Source organism: Manis pentadactyla, chromosome X (assembly GCF_030020395.1).
Source record: "Manis pentadactyla isolate mManPen7 chromosome X, mManPen7.hap1, whole genome shotgun sequence".
NCBI classification, from domain to species: domain Eukaryota; kingdom Metazoa; phylum Chordata; class Mammalia; order Pholidota; family Manidae; genus Manis; species Manis pentadactyla.
In genome coordinates, this window is record NC_080038.1 from 60,476,756 (window position 1) to 60,495,890 (window position 19,135).

Genomic DNA, 19,135 nt, shown 5'->3' on the forward strand with positions numbered 1-19,135 from the left:
GGATTTACTTCTGGGTTTTCATGCTGACTTGGCCTTCAGCAGTCTTTGGGCTACTAATAACCACAATTTGTATAATGATTTTTCCCAGTTTACAGAAGACTTCCAAATACCTTATCTTATTTTATCCTCAGAATAATAATTGAATATTATATGAATATGAATTTTCAAGGAAAATAATCCAGTGTCTTGATGGAAGCATTTATATAAGAAGCTCTGAGCATATACTATTTTAGTTTTGAAAGATTAATGTCAGAAATTATGTAATTTAACCTCACCTATTTTCAGAGACGAAAACTAGAGTCCCAAGACATCAAGTGGTTTGCTCAAGTTCATATATCTAGTGACAGAAGTAGCATCAGTATCTGGGCCTCCTGCCTTCCAGGCCAGTTAATGTTCTTTACATCATACCATGCTAAAGCAGTAGGGATTCCAGACAAGTGATGAGTGCTGGCATTCTTTGCATTGGATTGTCAGGACTCAGAATGGAGAATGCACAACCAGAGAGTGCAAAACCCTGTGCTGACAAACAGTATAGCAAGGCAAGACTTAGTGTGTAATTCAGCAATTCTCGTGCAATTTCCTTGTCACAGAATGCTTCAGAGAGGCTCTGTAGATAGCGAAAAAGATGGAGGGCCCCAGTTCGCAGAAGTGTTTGTCATTGTCTGGTTTGGTGCAGTTACCATCACCCTCAACTCAAAACTTCTTGGAGGAAACATGTGAGTATTATTAAAATGCATCCATTACCGTTTGCCAAGTAGCATTTTTTAGATTTTTAAGACAATCTGGCTAGTTAGGTATTTTTTAAAAGAAAATTCAAAGGCGGGCCCAACAAAAGTTCTCTCAAAACCACTGAACAGAAATAACCTAGTTGAGTTACATTACCTTAAATTAACTGGGTTCCTTTTAAGCTTCAGGTGCTCTTTCCAGTCCCTGAAATCATAGGCAGGATTTTTTTGTGTTGGAAGAACATGTCCATTTTGGGGAACAGATGGTCTCTAGCTTTCAGCAAATTGTCAAATAGGTCTATAAACTAGAAAAAGATTAAGAACCACCATCTTAGAGGTTCAGTGGGAGAAAGAAGTCTCTAGAAATTACAGTAGGTCACCTGGTATTCAAGGTGGTTGACTGTTAAGGAGTTTAAGAGAAGAGTAGGAAGAGTATGGGAAGAGAAAAATTAAAGCATGTGCTTAATCCAGAAGCCTATCCTTAATAAAGCCAATGTTAGGGTATAGGTACTATATATCTGGAGGAAGGTAACAATCCATGATACATAAAATCTGTGTAATAAACTATCGTGATACAAATCAACTATATGATCTTTATGGATGTATGTTTTTTTTAGATCTTTTTTTCAGAGCCTCTGTGTGCTGGGTTACTGTATATTTCCCTTGACAGTGGCAATGCTGGTCTGCCGATTGGTACTTTTGGCCGAGCCAGGACCAATAAACTTCATGGTCCGGCTTTTTGTGGTGATTGTGATGTTTACCTGGTCTATAGTAGGTAAGAATATACTTATCTCTACAATAGCAGAGTAGACAAAAACATGACTTAGAGATGAAGACCAGATGAGGAACAAGGTAACTCCTAAGTCACATGTGAATGATATGATTCTTACCAGTGTCATCTGTAGAACCCTCTGCTGTAAGTCACCATTGATAGGGATGATGTCCATCTTATCTGAGTTGGGTATCTGGGCTTCTGGGATGTGAAGAGTCACATCTTTTTTTTTAATCGTTAAATAATGTATAGGGTTGGGAAAGGAGAGGACACTGGATCTAGCTCAGTTCTGGCATGTTGGAGGTATAGATGACTTGGGTCTTTTTCTGACAAGTTAATCATCATAAAAATGATAGCTAGTGTTTACAGATTGCTTATTATAGGCCAAGCACTGTTGGAACTGTTGGAAATGCTATGTAGTATCTCATTTAATCCTCACAACAATGCTAATGAATAGAAACAATTATTATTACTCCCAGACACAGAGAGGTTAAGCAGTGTGCCGCAGGACACATACTAGTGAATAGAGTAATCAAGTTTTAAACCCAAGCAGGTCACACACCTGTTTAGAACTATACTATTAGTATAGGTTGTTAAGGACCATTTTATAGTACTTTGATGCTACAGTAGAAAGTTCTGCTAAAGATTAGGAAGAACCTATGGCAGTGGCAATAAATGCTATGTGCTCATTGTTTCTACATTCCTAAAATTCTTTTAAAATTTCATCTTCAAGTAAAAGTGTTCACTAGCTCCTTATTTAATGGAATAGACAGACTGTTAATATTCTTAAGTGTAGTAATTTCTTTTCACTCTGGAACATGGTTAAGAACCAAGAGTTAATCCAAAAGTAAGGTCTGAGAATGCCAGAATTGATATTCCAAAGACTGTATATTAATCTTGGGAAATTTACCCATGGGAGAGTCCCTCATTCCCTCACTTACTGTCTGATAATTTGCCATACATGTAGTTATAAATAACTTAGTTATCCAGCATCCAGACCCACAGTAGTTCATAAAGTAGAATCTTAAAAGAAGAGCGAGAGGCTCCTATAAGCACTCATTTTTTAATTCAACAAATATGTATTAAGCACAAACTATGTGTCAGGCATTGTACTAGACATGGTCTGTGTCCTCAGTACACAGTCTAGTGGAGCAGCCAGGCGTATAAACACTTAAGGGTAATAAGTCTTCCAGGTGGGAGGTAAGTGGACAGGATACCATGTTGTTCAGGAAAGGGTGACCAAGAGGGATGAAATGTAAAAGAGTTGATAAGAACAGTTACTCAAAAAGCTCAGCAGTATGAGGCCTTTTGCCATAGCAGCAAATACTACACATCTTTGTAAGCCTCTTTGGCACAGTTCAACAGCTCAGAAAAAGCTAAGAAACCCCTTTTAGAAAGGTTTCCATTTTAAATGGCTGAAAACTTTCAAACCTTTAGTGCTTAAGACAGCAGTCCTCAGCTGTCTGGAAAACTATGCTGCAGAATGCCTTTTTCTCTGAGGATCATAAACATAACTGAACTTTTAGTATAATTCTGTTCTAGACTATGCCAAGCACATTGAAGTTAAGTAAATAGTTAGTAGTTGTGACAATCTCATTGTATTAAATATTCCTTTTTCTTTTGTTTTGTTTAGCCTCTACAGCTTTTCTTGCTGATAGTCAACCTCCAAACCGCAAAGCCCTTGCTGTTTATCCTGTTTTCTTGTTCTATTTTGTGATCAGTTGGATGATTCTCACCTTCACTCCTCAGTAAATCAGAAATGGAAATGGAAATTAAAGGCAGTGAATTGAATGTTCATCTAAAACATGCAATTCACCATGGAGGTTTGCCTCTAGCCCTCTTTTGTCTAATTTTGGAGGTATTTGGCAACTGGGAATGTGAGGGAGATTAAGAGGGAGCCATAAAATATCATTGTCATTTATGTAAAGAACTGCTGTTTGAAAGGCCATCCTTTTCCTCTTAATGTTATTTCTTTAAAATACATATGAGTAGTACAGGCAGTTTAATGCCTCCTTATTAAGGCATGACAGGGTCACTGTGGTCCATTTGAGTGACAAGTGACTCAGGAAACACATGGATTCATCCTGCAAGTTGAATCAAGTTGGTAACTATTTTCAGTTTTGAGAATACCAGTTCAGGTGAAGATCTTGAACACATTGCCTTATGACTATTAGAATATGCCTCTCTTTTCATAAATACGAATGGATAGTCTGTATCCATTTTCTTTTATTTCTCTCTTCAGCTTAAAAAGGCAATGACAGATTGGGAGGGGGGTTCATAGATGTAGGAGAAGAAAGCATTCATTAACCAATATTCATATTTTAATTAGAGAAAATGTTGCACTTGTTGCTTAAAAAAAGAAAGGACATCTAAGGAATCAGCTTCTTTAGTTTTTCTGTATAGTCACCTTTCTGCCATGCTTAACATCACCTCTGTAATAATTTTGTTTTGTTTTCTTTTATTGAAGTATAGTTGATATATATTATATTAGTTTCAGGTATACAATGTAGTAATTCTACAGTTATCTACATTATTAAATGCTCACCCCAGTATGTGTTACTACTGTCAACAAGCAAAGGTATTATAATATTATTGACTGTATTCCCTATGCTGTACTTTCATCCCCATAACTAATTTATATTATAGTTGGGATTTTGTGCTTTCTCCTTCACCTATTTTACCCACCCACCTCCCCCCTTTCCCTCCCTGATGGAAACTAGCAGTCTCTTCTGTATGTCTATGAGTCTATTTCTGTCTTGTTCATTTTTATTTTTAGAGTCCACAGATAAGTGAAATCATAGGGTATTTGTCTTTCTCTGCCTGGTTTTTATTTCACTTAGCATAATACCATCTAGGTCCATCCATGTTGTTGCAAATGGCAAGATTTCATTCTTCTTTTATGGCTAAGTGATATTCCATTGTATATATGTACCACATCTTCTTTACCCTTTCATCTTGATGGACACTTAGGTTACTTCCATATCTTGGTTATTAAATCTTACTCTGAATATGCAAGCTAAGATGCTAGCAGTCAACATGTAATTTTCTTTTGACTCAAGTTCTCAGTGGACCAGTGTTTGAACTTAACAAGTAGAAGACCTCAGAAATTTAGTTGGCCCCTGATGCATAAGCTTATGTGGGCACCTTCTCTTAAGGGTAGAATGAGGCAGTTTGGACATGTCATAGATATGAGGAATTCTTCATTATTCTATGTAGTATGGCTTCTAACTAGAGAGCAAAGCTAAATCAGAAGCCTGCATTTAACTATGGGAACATGGAGGGATTTAGTGTTCTAATGGCTGATTCACAGAACCACTAAGACACTTAGAGCATGACATAGGATGACTTGCGTTTCTAGCTGTCACCTTTCCATAATGGGCTTAGCAGTTTTTTCATAAGATGTGTTTTTTTGGTTCAGAGAATAGCAATTTATTTTCTTGGTTGTAGACTTTATTTGTAAATCTAATTAGCTCTCCTTTAGACAGGTACTTTTTTGCACATGCGCACCTACTTGGATTCTCACCTATTTATGCACACAAGTATGAAGGCTTTTCAGGGAGCTGAGTGTCTGGGACAGGCTGATTCTGAGCTAAACATGGCTCCTTTAAGGTAATAGAATCTTATGCCTTCTATAAATTGCACGTTGAGGAACTCTTAGTAGACAAAGATTAGGAGCCAGGCAGAAAACACTCATTGTAAATAAAACAGTTACTTATAAAGATAGGAATTTCTTATTCCACATTTTTTCTTTATCATAGAATTTAAATAATTATTCATTTTGTATTTAAAGACTACCTACACATAGATAAATAATTTTCAAAGCATATTTTCTCCATCTCCATATTAACCAAGTCAATAATACTAGGACAAATGGGTTCTTGGAATGATAGCAATTACAAAGCATTACCAAGTTGGTCCCCTCTGTCCCAGCTATGTCCAGTGTTTTTGGTTATATATTTGTATTTATTTCAGTTTCCCTGTCAGATTTTAAAATAAGCCCTGTGAGGCAAATCCAATCTTTTAGTCTTGAATTGGTAATGAAAATATTTTGAAACTGATTCTAATTTTGAAATTGATCCTAAATTATCATCCATTTCTGTTGTCTGAAACATCTCTCTTACAAAGTTGTTTCATAATCTGTCCCAATGATTAAGATGTAAAATTCAAGAAATAGTCATGCTCCTCAAAAGGGGATTAAGACTTTACTGAATTTTACTCAGTTTGAATATTTAATCAGAAATTCCTAAGGGCACAACTTTGTGGGGGTTTGTGTGTGTATGTATAGGAGGGGGTAATACATATTGGGTGTGAAGGCAGGTTATTCAGTGTATTAATCTGTTGCTCTTGGGTGACTTAGACAGTGCTGTTATTTGATTTAAATGAAGATGACTAAAATGGAGATTTAATTACCTTTCTGAAAATGAGTGGTCATTTTTAGGGTATAAATAAAATTTTTCTTAATATATGCAAAACAGTGCATTGCTTTCTGTGACAGAAGACCTCATTATCTGAACGTTGTAACCTTCAGCACAGGTTTCTCTGATTTGCTGGACAGGCACATGGCTAATTGTAGAAAACAGGACTAGAAGGGAAGGGACTCCAACAAAGGAATTCCTGCTCCAGGAATTGGGAAATTTCTTGCTTTAAATGAAATTCAAGCTGATGAGAATCATTGCAGAATGTGGGTCATCCCTGCCATCATTGCTTCTTACTCGCTGCTCCTACTTCTGAGACTGAAACTCTGTTGTCATATTCTTTAGCAACAGGAAAGGTAAAGACTAGATTTAATCATGGTTCCAATTATACAAACTCAATCAATATGAATATAATTGAATGTGCAGTGTATTCTTAAAAGTCAATCACTAATCATCAAGTCTTTGCCTCCTAATGCCTCCTAAGAGGCTCATTGCATAGATTGATTTGGATCTTTGCATTGTGGTGGGGGTTTTCTGTTGTTGGGCAAGTTGGGGTTGGTCACAGGACATGGGACTGGTAAACATTTTACTGTTTATTGTATTTGTATTTTTATAAAATATACCCCAAAATGTGATTGGAAGGCTAGCAAGCCTGTATTTGAAGATTTCATTGTGTACTTTATATAATTTAACTACTTACTATATCTGGATTTAACTGTTTATTCATGAAAATGAAAATGAAAATCTCCAGTCATTTCAATTTCTTGGGTAACATCAAGTCATTGGAATGCATGAAGCTTACCAGTATATGATCAGATGTCCATTGCATGCAGCTGTTTTATTCCAGAGTAAAATACTGAAATTGTGATTCTTAATTACCTGTTAATTTATGACACAGATTGGATAGAAATAAATGTGTGAATGTTAATCCATATATGTAAATTAGAAATACTTTTCTCCATTCTGTGGGCTTTTATTAAAAATAATTTCTAGGAATTGACTTAGGCCATAGGATGGCCAAATAATAATAATAATAATAATAATAATACTGATAATATCTAACATTTATTGGGCACTTACTGTGTGCCAGGCATTATTATATTTTTTAAGAATTTTTTTATAACAGCTTTATTTAGATACACCTTACCATAAAATTCACCCTTTTAAAGTGACATACAATTCAGTGATTTTTTTTTCAGTATATTCATGTAACTGTGCGGCTGTCACTGCTTTCTCATTTTAAAGCATTTCGTCACTCCACAAAGAACCCCATATCCATTAGCGGTTCACTCCCTTTCCCCCTTCTCCCCAGTCCCTGGCAACCACCAGTCTGCTTTCTATCTCTCTTGGTTTGGACAGGCAGTATTCTTAAGTGCTTTTCATGTGTCTCTTCAACATAAGTCCTCAACATAAAGTGCTGCAATTCTCACTTTACATGTAGAAAATCAAGGCACAGAAAAGTCAAGTAAATCGCCCAAAGTTGCACAGTAAATTGATTTAAAATACGAAAATGCATTAGATGAGAGCACAGTAGGGCACAGTTTGTACTGCATTGTTAGGCACATTAAATGAACACACTGTCTGCCCAGGGAATGTTCTTTTGTTATTAGCCATCCAACTCTTTGTAGATAACTCTTTTTCTGAATAATAGAACATTGCATTAGCATCATCTGAGAAAAACACAAGAGCAGTTGTACATTGGGAAGAATTGGGTTTGCTGCCCTCACTCCTCCTTGAACCCCTTTTCTCTCCCTTCCCTTCCCACCACCACCACACATACCCCTTTTCTCAAAGTCTTAAGATCAAACAACTTCTGCCTCTGTCATTTTAACTCTCCCAGAGGGATAGTTAATGCATCAAAATTTAACTTGTCTATTCAGGTGTTTATACAGTCAAGGGATGCATCTGGTTGCTGATAGTACCAGCTATATTTCTAAGACCTCAGAGAGCAGTAGTGTGAGAGTAGAATGCTTTTTATGTGGGTTATACTAAGTGAGGGGAAGAAATTATGGAGTAAAGGCTTTGCCTTAATGAAGTCAGTGTTCCAGCCTGGTAGGAAGTGGCCACACACTGCTCTTGTTCACTCTGTTCTCTTTCATTCAGAACCTTTGTACTCTGTGCCATCATTGATGGTAATTTCTTGGTCCTCTTCAATATTCCATTTTAATCCTGATATTTTCTATAAATAAGGAACCTGTGAAAAGAATAAATCTGTAGAATGATTTGCAAATGTTAAATGTGCAAATAAAACATACTGGAAAAGGAGAGTTTGTGTCTGCCCATTCTTATGCTGAGAGGCACAGAGATATTTACTGCATATGATTTTTGGATATAATATATTACCATCAGACAATATTGAATGCTATGAAGGATTGCACAGGCAGCAAGTTAGAAAGGGACATTTACTGAGCAAATATATACCAGGTACTTGATTAGCTTCTTTATAAATAGCATCTCCTCCAATCACAGCAGCCTTTTAAGGTTGGTAATATTATCCTTATTTCAAAGTTGAGGAGCCTGGGAACATAGGGAGGCTATAAATACATTGCCCAAAGTCACACAGTGAATAGTGCAACCACGATTCAAACTCAGGTCTCTCTGGTCTCTTTCCTATATCAGTTCCTTACCAAATTAAAATCATACCTACCCACTTAAATGAAGCTAAGCCAGATCAATCGGGCAGCTTAAAAGCATGTGAGATCTGGGTCTGCAGCCTTCTACTGGGAACTATACCTGTTCTTGCTCTCAGGGTACTGTCAACTTGGAGAAACCACATTCCCCACCCCACTACACACATAATAGTTGAAATACATCACGGCTCTGATTTTTCATACCACATAAAATGTCAGAGTGACCAGTAAGAGTAGGAGGAAGTTTTCAAAGTATTGGGAATGTTGCTTCAGGAGAAGTGAGTTCCTTGCTTTGGGCATGTTCACGATGATCACTGAGAACAAAGACAAGGTCATATTGGGGATGTTAAAGGATTTATATCATGTTTATTCTCACAGTGGTCACCCAGCTATGTACAAGCAGCAAAGATAGCCCAGTTTGTCCTTGCTCTGGCTCTGTTTCCTCCTGCTCCCTGGAACAGGCTTATTCCTCTCCTAGCACTGGGCCTCCATGGCTTCCCTTCACCAGCCTCTCTGTTCTCTCCTGGTTCTCTCTCTTGGCTTCCCTTCTCCATGCTCTCCTGTTCTCCATTCTCCCAGCTTCCCTGCCCCTAGCACTGGGAGGAACTCTGGGCAGGTCTCTATGGTGACTGGTGGGCCCCTGACCAATTATGTACCAGAAACTGAGGAGAGGAGAAAATGGGAGTTTCCTCTCCACCCCTCCCCTGGGCTGGTACTTCTGTGACTGACCAGCCACTCTGTGCCCAATAAACATCTGATAGATAGGCAAATAGGCTCTTTCAGGCCTACAGTGGGCAGTATTAAAGCCAGGTGAGTATTCTGGTCATAAATGTCCCATTTTCTCTACACTCCTCCCCTCCAGAATTTTTACCTCACAATCTATGTGCCTACAATCTTCCCCAATGGTCCCTGTGCAAGAAAGCTAAAGCACTGTAACCAGATTAACAAAACCATGACAATCCTCAAGCCTGAGGAAATCACTTGTCACCAAGTGGTCATTCCAGCTGTATTCAAACCAGTCCTACTGAGATGAGTCCATGACACAGTTACCATGGGAGGCTAGCAGCTGAACTGGCAGGGCACTCTGTGCACACTCAGCAAGCACCAGCTTTTGCCTAGGGTGTGTGCCCAATCCACAAAGACTGTATAGGATATTGACCTTAAGGGAGATAAGACATGTTTTAATGATACCAACATAGGCAAATCTTGTCCATCAGGTAGGATGCATGCAAGAGAGTGGTCCTGTGATAGGACTGTGGCAGGAAGGGGCCTGTCCTGGTCTAGTATACCAAACCTTTATCCCTCTCCCTGTGGGGGTTACTGAGGGGTCTATATGTAGTGCTGCTGGAGGCACATGTACTGGTCACAGTGATAAAACAGAACTCCCTGGTAAGATGCTGTTAGTTTCTGGCTGTGTAGGGTACGCTATTGTAATTTTGGGGGCCACTCTGCTTTTAATCCAGGAACATGCAGGAGACTAGCTTCCAGGCCTTGTTACCAAGGTGCCAGAAGGGACTGCCATCATTGGCCCCTATGTCAAAACACCCAAGGTCACATCCACTAAACAGAGGCTGTAGGTTGCTGTGGGACTCAGTGACACAATGCACTTCTTCCAGGCTCACTGTCTTCTTCAAAGGTCAAAGGTAGGCCCCACCAACAGGCTACAGACTACACTGTGTTCTTCTCCGAGGCAGACAGTCCTATCCAATGCATTTGGGTCAATGCATCTGTTTCATCATTCCCTGGGGATGCCAATGGCAAATGGCCTGCAAAACTGCTGACAGAGACCCCAGCCACAGCCATCTTTAGTTACAAGAACATCTAGTTCACAGGGCCTTGATGGGTCCATCACACTCAAGACCTGCACAGCCATGGTAGCAAAGGCAAATGCACATTTCATCCCAGCCCCACCTGCTGGCCTGTCATACCAAATGGCATAAGGGCCTCAGAATTGGTGCCAAGTACAGGATAAACATTCTCCAGTAGTCTATAAGACCCAAAACCTCTTGCAATAATGCCATATTTGTCTGTAAGAGAATCTGAAGTAAGTATAACACCATACACAGTATCAGACACCCTATTCCCAATGGGATTTGGTCTTGTTTCTCTCTGACAACCTCACCCCTGCATTCATCTATAACAGCAGTGGTCTCGGGCAACTGCTCAGGGTTGCCGTAAATCAGAGAGCATTCAGCTCCTGTGTCCACCAGAGCTAGGACACTCTGCACATTCACTGGGAACCAATAAATTGATATTTCAAAATGTGGCCTCAGGTCCCCAGCCAGTCCCCAAGGTGGGTGCCATAACCTTCCCCTCAAACTGTAATGCCCAATTTTCTTTCTGTGAGGATACAGGTGGGGTCTGTGTACTCTCCAGCAGGATGTCCTGCAGACACACAGGCCAGACATGTGACTTTGTCTCTGGCTTCCATTTCTTGGTCCTCAACATCCAGAACCACTGCTCCCTCTTCCATTGTTGCCACAGCTCTGATAATATCTTATTTGGCTTTCCATCCAATTTCTCATTATCTGCTCCTGTCTTTATCAAATAAACCCACATCTGGGTCCTCATAACCTTCATGACGCACTTTTCTCAGTAGCAGGTCACACTGTTTTCTACCCCCTCATTGCCTGTCTCCCAGGTCTGCAGTATGAGTAACCCCATTTATGGGTTGCCCTAAGTGAGGGGCATGAATAGCCACTAGGAATGCAAAGAGGAACTGGGGAGCTGTTCCTCATCCCCATTATAAACAACTCCTCATCCAGGTCCTGATGTTCTGGGTCATAAATGGCATTTTTCATGCCCAACTCTCATAACACCTGTTGCAGCTCAGCATACATCTGCCATCTAGTGGGGAAAAATGGCAAATCACCCTGATTAGGCCATACTGCCAGAAGGGCAGCCATAAACCAATCAAGAAGGAAGTGGTTTCCTGGGGTCTGATATGAATTTTGTAATTGCTGTTGGAGGGTGGGGTGAGTCATCAGGGAAGTCAGCTTCTCCACTTCTAACACAGACAAAACAATTCCATCAACTGCTAAGTCCCAAAGACACAGATGCCAAGTGAATATTGGCTTCTGCTGAAACCAGGAGCCTAATTCCACCAGCTCTGGCTGAGTATAGTGGTGGAATATGCAGTGCTCCACAACCTGGGGAGGGGGCTACATCTCTCACTGAGGAGCCCACTATTGTTGTGTCTTTACTTTCTTAACTACAACTGGGCAGGCTTTCAATAGGAGAGGGGCTGGTATCTCCAGCACCAGCAGTGGCACTGCCCTCAGCACCACCCTCTCGTCCTTCCCCAGTTTCCCCTAATCTAATGTCTCTTCTACCATTTCTGGAGCTGAAGGCACCACTACTTGCCTCACCTCCCCCATGGCATCTCACAGCCTGCATACTCCTGTTATCCCTTCCTGTGTTTCTGTCATATCCTTCACCTCCTTTACTGTGGATTGGCGACTTTCTTTCCTCCCTCATAGCATCCTGTAGCTCATATTCTCATGTGGCCACTTCTCCCATGAGCACATTTCTCTCATCTGTAATGTTTTTTTTCAACACTGTAAGAAACAGCTAACCCACTTTTCTGGCCACTTCATGGACACTCATTTCTCTAAGGAATCCCCTATTTTGTGGAGGACCAACTCTACTGCCTCAGGCATCATGACTGCCTGCAGTCCTGGGGAGGAGCCCAATCCTCCAGGAGGCAATCCAGCCCAGACCACACCCCCATTGGGGGATACCCAGGTGTCTCCCCATCCCTAGGGGCAGCCTGCTGAAGCACCCCTCCCATTTGGGCAGTTTTTTGGTCTCAATGAATACTGATGACTATGCCAATAATGTTGCTCCAGGAGGAGGGGGTTCCCTGCTCCAGGCAAGTTCACTATGAATTCTCTGAGACCAAATAAAGACAAGGGCAAGTTGGGGGTGTTAAAAGGGGTTCATACTATGTTTATTCTTATTGCAATCACCCTTCTATGTACAAGCAGCAAAAATAGCCCAGTCTCTCATGGCTCCAGCACTGCTCCCTGGCAGGTGCTTGATCCTCTCCTAGCACTGGGGCTTCACAGCTTCCCTCCACCAGCCTCTGTTCTCTCCTGGTTCTCCTTCTAGGCTTCCCTTCACCATCTCCTGTTCTCTGCTTCCCCACCCCTAGCACCAAGAGTAACTCTGTGGGTGGGTTTCTATCGTGACTGGCAGATGCCCAACCAATTACATGCCAGGAACTGAGGAGAGGAGAATGGGTGTTTCCTCTCTACCCCTCCCCTGGGCTGGTACTCCCGCAACTGACCAACTGCTCTGTTTCCAGTGAACATCCCATAGATTTGCAAACAAGCTCTTTCAGGTCTACAATGGGTGATATAAAGCCACGAAAGTATCCTGGGGAGGATGGGTGGGAAGGGAGGGATAAGGGGGAGGGGAAGAAAGGGGGCATTACGATTAGCGTGTATAATGTGGGGGGAGGCACAGGGAGGGCTGTACAACAGAGAAGACAAGTAGTGATTCTACAGCATCTTACTACGCTGATGGACAGTGACTGTAATGGGGGCTGTGGGGGGGACTTGGTGAAGGGGGAAACCTAGTAAACAAAATGTTCCTCATGTAATTGTAGATTAATGATACCAAAAAAAAAAAGAGGGAAAGTTACTTATCCAATGTTATTGGAAGGCACCAGAATAAAACTTAGTTTTCTTTATTTCTGGTCCATTGTTCTTTCTATAGCATGAAAGAGTAGAGTAGCTAAAAGGGGCCATAACAACAACAAAAATATTTTTATGTGTGTCAATGAATATATGTGTATTTAACAGTGAAAAAGAAAGGAGCTCATGAGAATGATAGACTTTAAAGAAAAGGGTTTATTGAGCGAGCAACTCCTAACAAATCTCCCCAACTCCCAAAAATCATAGGTGGAAAAGCCTGTGATTCAGAGTATAGTTGGTAGATTAGCCTTCGAGAAAAGTAAAGAAACATCTTGTGATGTGGAAGGGGAAAAGGAGTGGTTAGAAGGATGGCTGATTAAATGTTCACATATTCAACAAACTAGTTGATCATTACATTTTGTTAAATATTGAGGATTCAAAAATCACAAGGGAGTGATGTCACTAATATGGCAACATAGGTTGTTCCTGACATCATACCCCTTCACAAGAACAAGCTAACAACTGGTGTTCAAGAATAAGACACCAGTGAGAGAATCCTAGAACATTAGGGTAAGGCTGAAGCACCCCCTGCACCACAGAGATCAAGATAGACTGCATTAGATGGGTAAGAAGCAGCTGTACATTGATCACATTGCCTCTCCCCCAGGCCAGTGCAACACCACATGAAGAGGTCATCTCGGAGCTTCCAGTTCCTCCAGTGGGAAAAGAGAACCCAGCGGGGACAACCAGACATCCCCCCCACAACATTGTGGGTTGCTTTGTGGGAATCCCTGCTCTGATCTGACACCATGGGAATTGCAGGGGAATTTATAAGGCTCAACCACTGGAAATCTGACTATGACAGAGAAGTGGGGAGGGGTTTGCAACAATTAGTAGACAGATATTGGCAGACTGAGTTCATACCTGCAATGCCCAAGTAGTAATCCCATCCAGTAGCTTTGCTCATCTGCAGAACCAATTCAGGGGCGCACTGTGAACAGGAAACGCCACAGGGTACAGATCTGCCTGATTCGAATCCTCAAACAAAGAGTTTTGCTGGCGCTAGAACTCAGTTTTCCCAGGAGCTGAATAAGCTGAATCATAGCCCCACCTGTTGTGAATAGTGTCTTCCAGACCCATCTGACCTGAAGGGTTCACAAAAACTCCTGGAAGTTGTGCTGGCCTAGCAATGCTTAAACCAAGAAGTGGGTGAGCAGAGTTGATTGCTCCCCAGAGCAAAGCCATTACTGGGCATGGAGCATTCCTGTGCCACACACATGCAGGGGAAATAATTCATAGTCTAAGCTGAGGGTAGCTTCCAGACCTTCCCAACCTGAGACCCTGTTTGGGGAAATTGAAAGAAGCCTGGAATAGTCCTTTCCCCTCCCAACCTGGCAAGGGATCTGAGAGAAGGCCTTCCAGCTGTTGAGAGTGTCTTTTGCGCACATATAACAAGAAGGGCCAGTAACAACCCTGGAAGCTGTGTGGCCCAATGGCACTCAAGCCAAAAGGCAGGCAGAGCAAAACCAGTGGCCCTGTTCATTCAGGGAACTTGGAGTGTAGGATGGTTTGAGGTAGGGCAACAAAGAGCTTTTACCAGCTTTACAGCTGCTTCTCCCATTACACACAGGCAAGGAATCTAATTCACAGCCACACTCATTGTTCAATATAGCCTTCAGCTTGTCTAACCATGGAACCTAACCAGAGGACACAGAAATCTGCAAAGCTGTAGCAACATCCCTACACACAGTGGCACTTGAACAGCAAGAACAGTCCATGGCTTCCCCCATATGCAGAGCAAAACTGGTGGCCTTACCTGACTAGGGAATTCAGTGCATACTCTGACCTCATTCCTAGTCCCTTAACAATGAGCTATACAGGCCTTGGGAACTGTCCTGCTGTTCTGTCAGGGCAGGGGAAGTTAATTCACAGCCCCAACTACTACTGAATATGGTACTCAGTCCTGACCACTGAGTAAGACTGACCAGAGAATCCAGGCAACTGTGAATCCCATCCTACAGCCTCGCATGGGTAGGAAACCAAACCAGCAGCCTTATCCAACTGTTCTCAGCCAGTGGCACAGCCCTGCCATTCCCATCCTCAGAGCCCAAAGAGTTGCCTCTTCCAAAAATAGACTATAATAGCAGGACCCACCTGCCCAAGGACATTACCAACAAACACCCAGAAACCCAAACTGAGTTGACTGGTGAAAACCTGTTTATGCTAAAGTAAACCTGTAAACTCTGGAAGAGGAGCCCAAATACACAGATAACAATGTAAGAAATGAAGGATCAGAAAAAAAATCAAGGATCAGGTAAATATGACACCTCTAAAGGAAACTAAGAAAGCTCCAGTAACTGACTCTAAAGAAACGTAGACCTATGAACCGTCAGATGATTCAGAATAATCCTCTTAAAGAAGCTTAGTGAAGCAGAAGAAAATGCAGAGAAGAGGAATTAGGAAAACAATGCCAAACAAAATGAGTTCAACAAGGAACTAACAAATGTCGGAAACAAGCAGAAGTCCTAGAGTTGAAGAATAAAATAAGGACACTGAAGAATTACATAGTTTCAAAAGCAGACTTGATCATGCAAAGGAAAGAAAAAATGGACAATGGATGTACAAAACAACTAGAAAAAAAGTTAATAAAATGGCAAAAGTATTTACCTGTCAATAGTTGCTTTATATGTAAAAGATTAAATTACCCAATTAAAAGACATAGAATGGCTGGTAATAGAATAGATTAAAAAAGAAGATTCAACAATATGTTGTCTACAAAAGACCTACTTTAGCCATAAAGACATACATAGACTGAGAGTGAAAGCATGAAAAAGTATATTTCAAGCAAATTGCAACAGCAAGAGCAACAATAAAAAAGTGGGGATAGCTATATTTATATTAGACAAAATATACTTTAAAGTAAAAATAGTACCAAAAAACAAAGAAGGTGATTATATAATGATAAAGGTGTTGACCCTTCAAGAAGACTGAAAATATTTAAGTGCCCAACATTGGACCATGTAAGTATATAAAACAAAAACTAACAGAGCGAAAAGGAGAAATAAACAGCAATGCAATAATAGTTGGAGACTTTAATACTCCATTCTCAACAATAGATACATCACCCACATAGAGAATAAATGAGGAACCAGTGTATGTGAATGACATTATAGACCAAATGGACCTAACAGTCATATACAGAACATTCTATCCAAAAGTAGGATACACATTCTAAAGTACACATGGAACACTTTTTTAAAAAAGATAGGCCATATGTTAGGCCACAAAAAAATTCTTAGCAAATTTGTCTATGAAAATTGACAATCCCTTAGCTAGACTAACCAAGACAAACATGGAAAGGACCCAAATCAATAAAAGAACCTGAAGAGCCAAAGAAATCCTGAGAAAGAAGAATAAAGCAGAAACCATCACACTTCCTGCTTTCAAGCTATACTATACAGCTATAATCATCAAACCAGTATGGTACCTGCATAAAAGAAGACAAATAGATCAATGGAATAGAATTCAGAGCCAAATGGAAAAGAATTCAAAGCCCAAAATATGGTCAACTAGTATTTGCCCAGGGAGCCAAGAATACTCAATGGAGAAAAGAAACTCTTTTCAGCCAATGTTTCTGTGATAATTGGATATTCACATGTTAAAGAATGAAACAGGATTCATATCATATCACTCACAAAAACTAACTAAAAATGGATCAAATACTAAATGTAAGAACCAAAACCATGAAACTCCTATAAGAAAACAGGAGTAAAGCTCCTTGACATGTGTCTTGGTAATGATTTTTTGGGGTATGATGCCTAAATCACAAGCAACAAAATAAAAAATAAAGTGGGATATCAAACTAAATAGCTTCTGCACAGCAAAAGAAACCATCAATAATGTGAAAAGACATACTTCCAAAGGGGAGAAAATATTTGCATGATAAGGGGTTGATAACCAAAATACAATTAAAAACTTTTAAATGAAAAATGACCTGCAAGAATAGACATTTATCCAAAGAAAATACATGAAAGGCCAATAATTACATGAAAAGACACTCAACATCATGAGTCATTAGGGAAATGCAAATTAAAATCACAATGAGATATCAACTCAACTTTGCTAGAATGACCATCATCAAAATGACAAGAGATAACAGATGCTGGCATGAATGTGGAGAAGAGTGAACCCTTGTGCACTGTTGGTGGGATTGTGAACTGGTACAGCCATTATGGAAAATAACATGGAGGATCCTTAATAAAATAAAAATAGAAGGACCATATGACCCAGCAATTCCACTTCTGGGAACATATACAAAGAAATGAAAACATTAACTGGAAAAGATATCTGGCCCCCCAGGTTCAAATACAGAAAGTTAAAAAGAAAAAGAGGAAACAGAGGGATATGCTCAAAATGAAAGAATAAGACAAAACTTCAAAAAAATAACTACATAAAATGGAGTTAAACAGATCTACCTAATAAAGGGCTTAAAGTAATGGTCATAATGATGCTTACCAGATTTAAGAAAAGGTTATTAACTTCAACAAAGAGATAGAAAATATAGACAAGAATGAATGAGAGCTGAAGAATACAATAAATGAAATGAAAAACAAACTAGAGGGAATCAACAGCAGACTAGAGGATGCAGAAGAATGGATCAGTGATGTGCTGATTGAAACTATCCAAGCTGAACAGCAAAAAAAAAAAAAGGAATTAAAGAAAATGAAGATACATTAAGAGACCTCTAAGACAACATCAAGCATACTAACCTTTACATTATAGGGGTCCCAAAAGGATAAGAGGGATAAAAAGAAGCAGAACACTTATTTTAAAAAATAATAGTTGAAAACTTCCCTAACCTGGGGAAGCACACAGACATTGGCTCCAGGATGCACAGAGAGCCTCAAACAAGATGAATCCAAGGATGTCCATGCCGAGGCACATAATAGTTAAACTGTCAAAGATTAAAGATAGACATTATCTTAAAAGCAGCAACAGAAAAGCAACTCATTACATTCAAGGGAAATCAAAAGAAAAATTGCAGGCCAGAAGGCAGGGGCATGATATAGTCAAAGTGCTGAAAGGAAAAACCTACAACCAAGAATATATGGCAAGGTTATCATTCAGAATTGAAGGGAAGATTAAAGAGTTTTCTAGGTGAACAAAAGTTAAAGGAGTTCATCACAATTATACCATCCTTACAAGATATTTTAAAAGACTTCTTTAAGCAGAAAAGGCCTAACTAGAAGTAAAAAAAATAAGAAGAAAAATATGTCACTGATTAAAGTAAAGGTAGCAGATCAACCACTTAAAAGCTAGTATGAAGGTTAAAAGACAAAAGTAGTAAAATTAATTGTATCTACAGAAATTAGTTAAGGGATACACAAAATAAAAAGATGTAAACTGTGACATCATATACATAAAAGGTGGAGAGAGGAGTAAAAATACAGTGATTTTAGAATATGTTCAAACTTAAGTGATGATCAACTGAATATAGGCTGCTATATACATAAGATGTTATATATGAACCTGATACTAACCACAAACCAAAAATCTGTAGTAAATACACAAAAAATAAAGAGAATGGAATCCAAGCATAACACTAAAGAAAATCATCAAGTCACAAGGGAAGTGAATAAGAAAAGAAGAAAGGAAAAGAGAATACAAAAACAAACAGAAAACAATGAACAAAATGACAATAAGTACACAACTATCAATAATTACTCTGAATGTACATGGACTAAATGGTGCAATCAAAAGACATTGGGTGATGGAATGGATAGAATAACAAACACAATGCTACCAATAAGACTCATTTCAGACCTAAATACACATATAGATTGAAAGTGAGGGGATGGAAAAAGATATTCCATGCAAATGGAAGTAGAAAAAAAAGCTGGGGTAGCATACATATCAGAAAATATAGACTTTAAAACAAACCCTACAACAAGAGACA

At 39.7% G+C, this 19,135-nt stretch overlaps 1 protein-coding gene across 3 annotated transcripts in view; it reads left to right on the forward strand.

Annotated features, from left to right (window-relative positions):
• The window catches only part of YIPF6 (Yip1 domain family member 6), a 32,913-nt gene extending 24,736 nt beyond the window's left edge, over window positions 1-8,177 (forward strand). For all 3 annotated transcript variants that reach the window (XM_036932435.2, XM_036932437.2, XM_036932438.2), the window contains 3 exons: window positions 591-716; window positions 1,343-1,500; window positions 3,131-8,177. In XM_036932435.2, the coding sequence (XP_036788330.1) occupies window positions 591-716; window positions 1,343-1,500; window positions 3,131-3,249 (403 nt within the window). In that variant the 3' untranslated portion in view covers window positions 3,250-8,177. The remainder of the gene's footprint in view (window positions 1-590; window positions 717-1,342; window positions 1,501-3,130) is intronic.
• The last annotated feature ends 10,958 nt before the right edge of the window (window positions 8,178-19,135 follow it).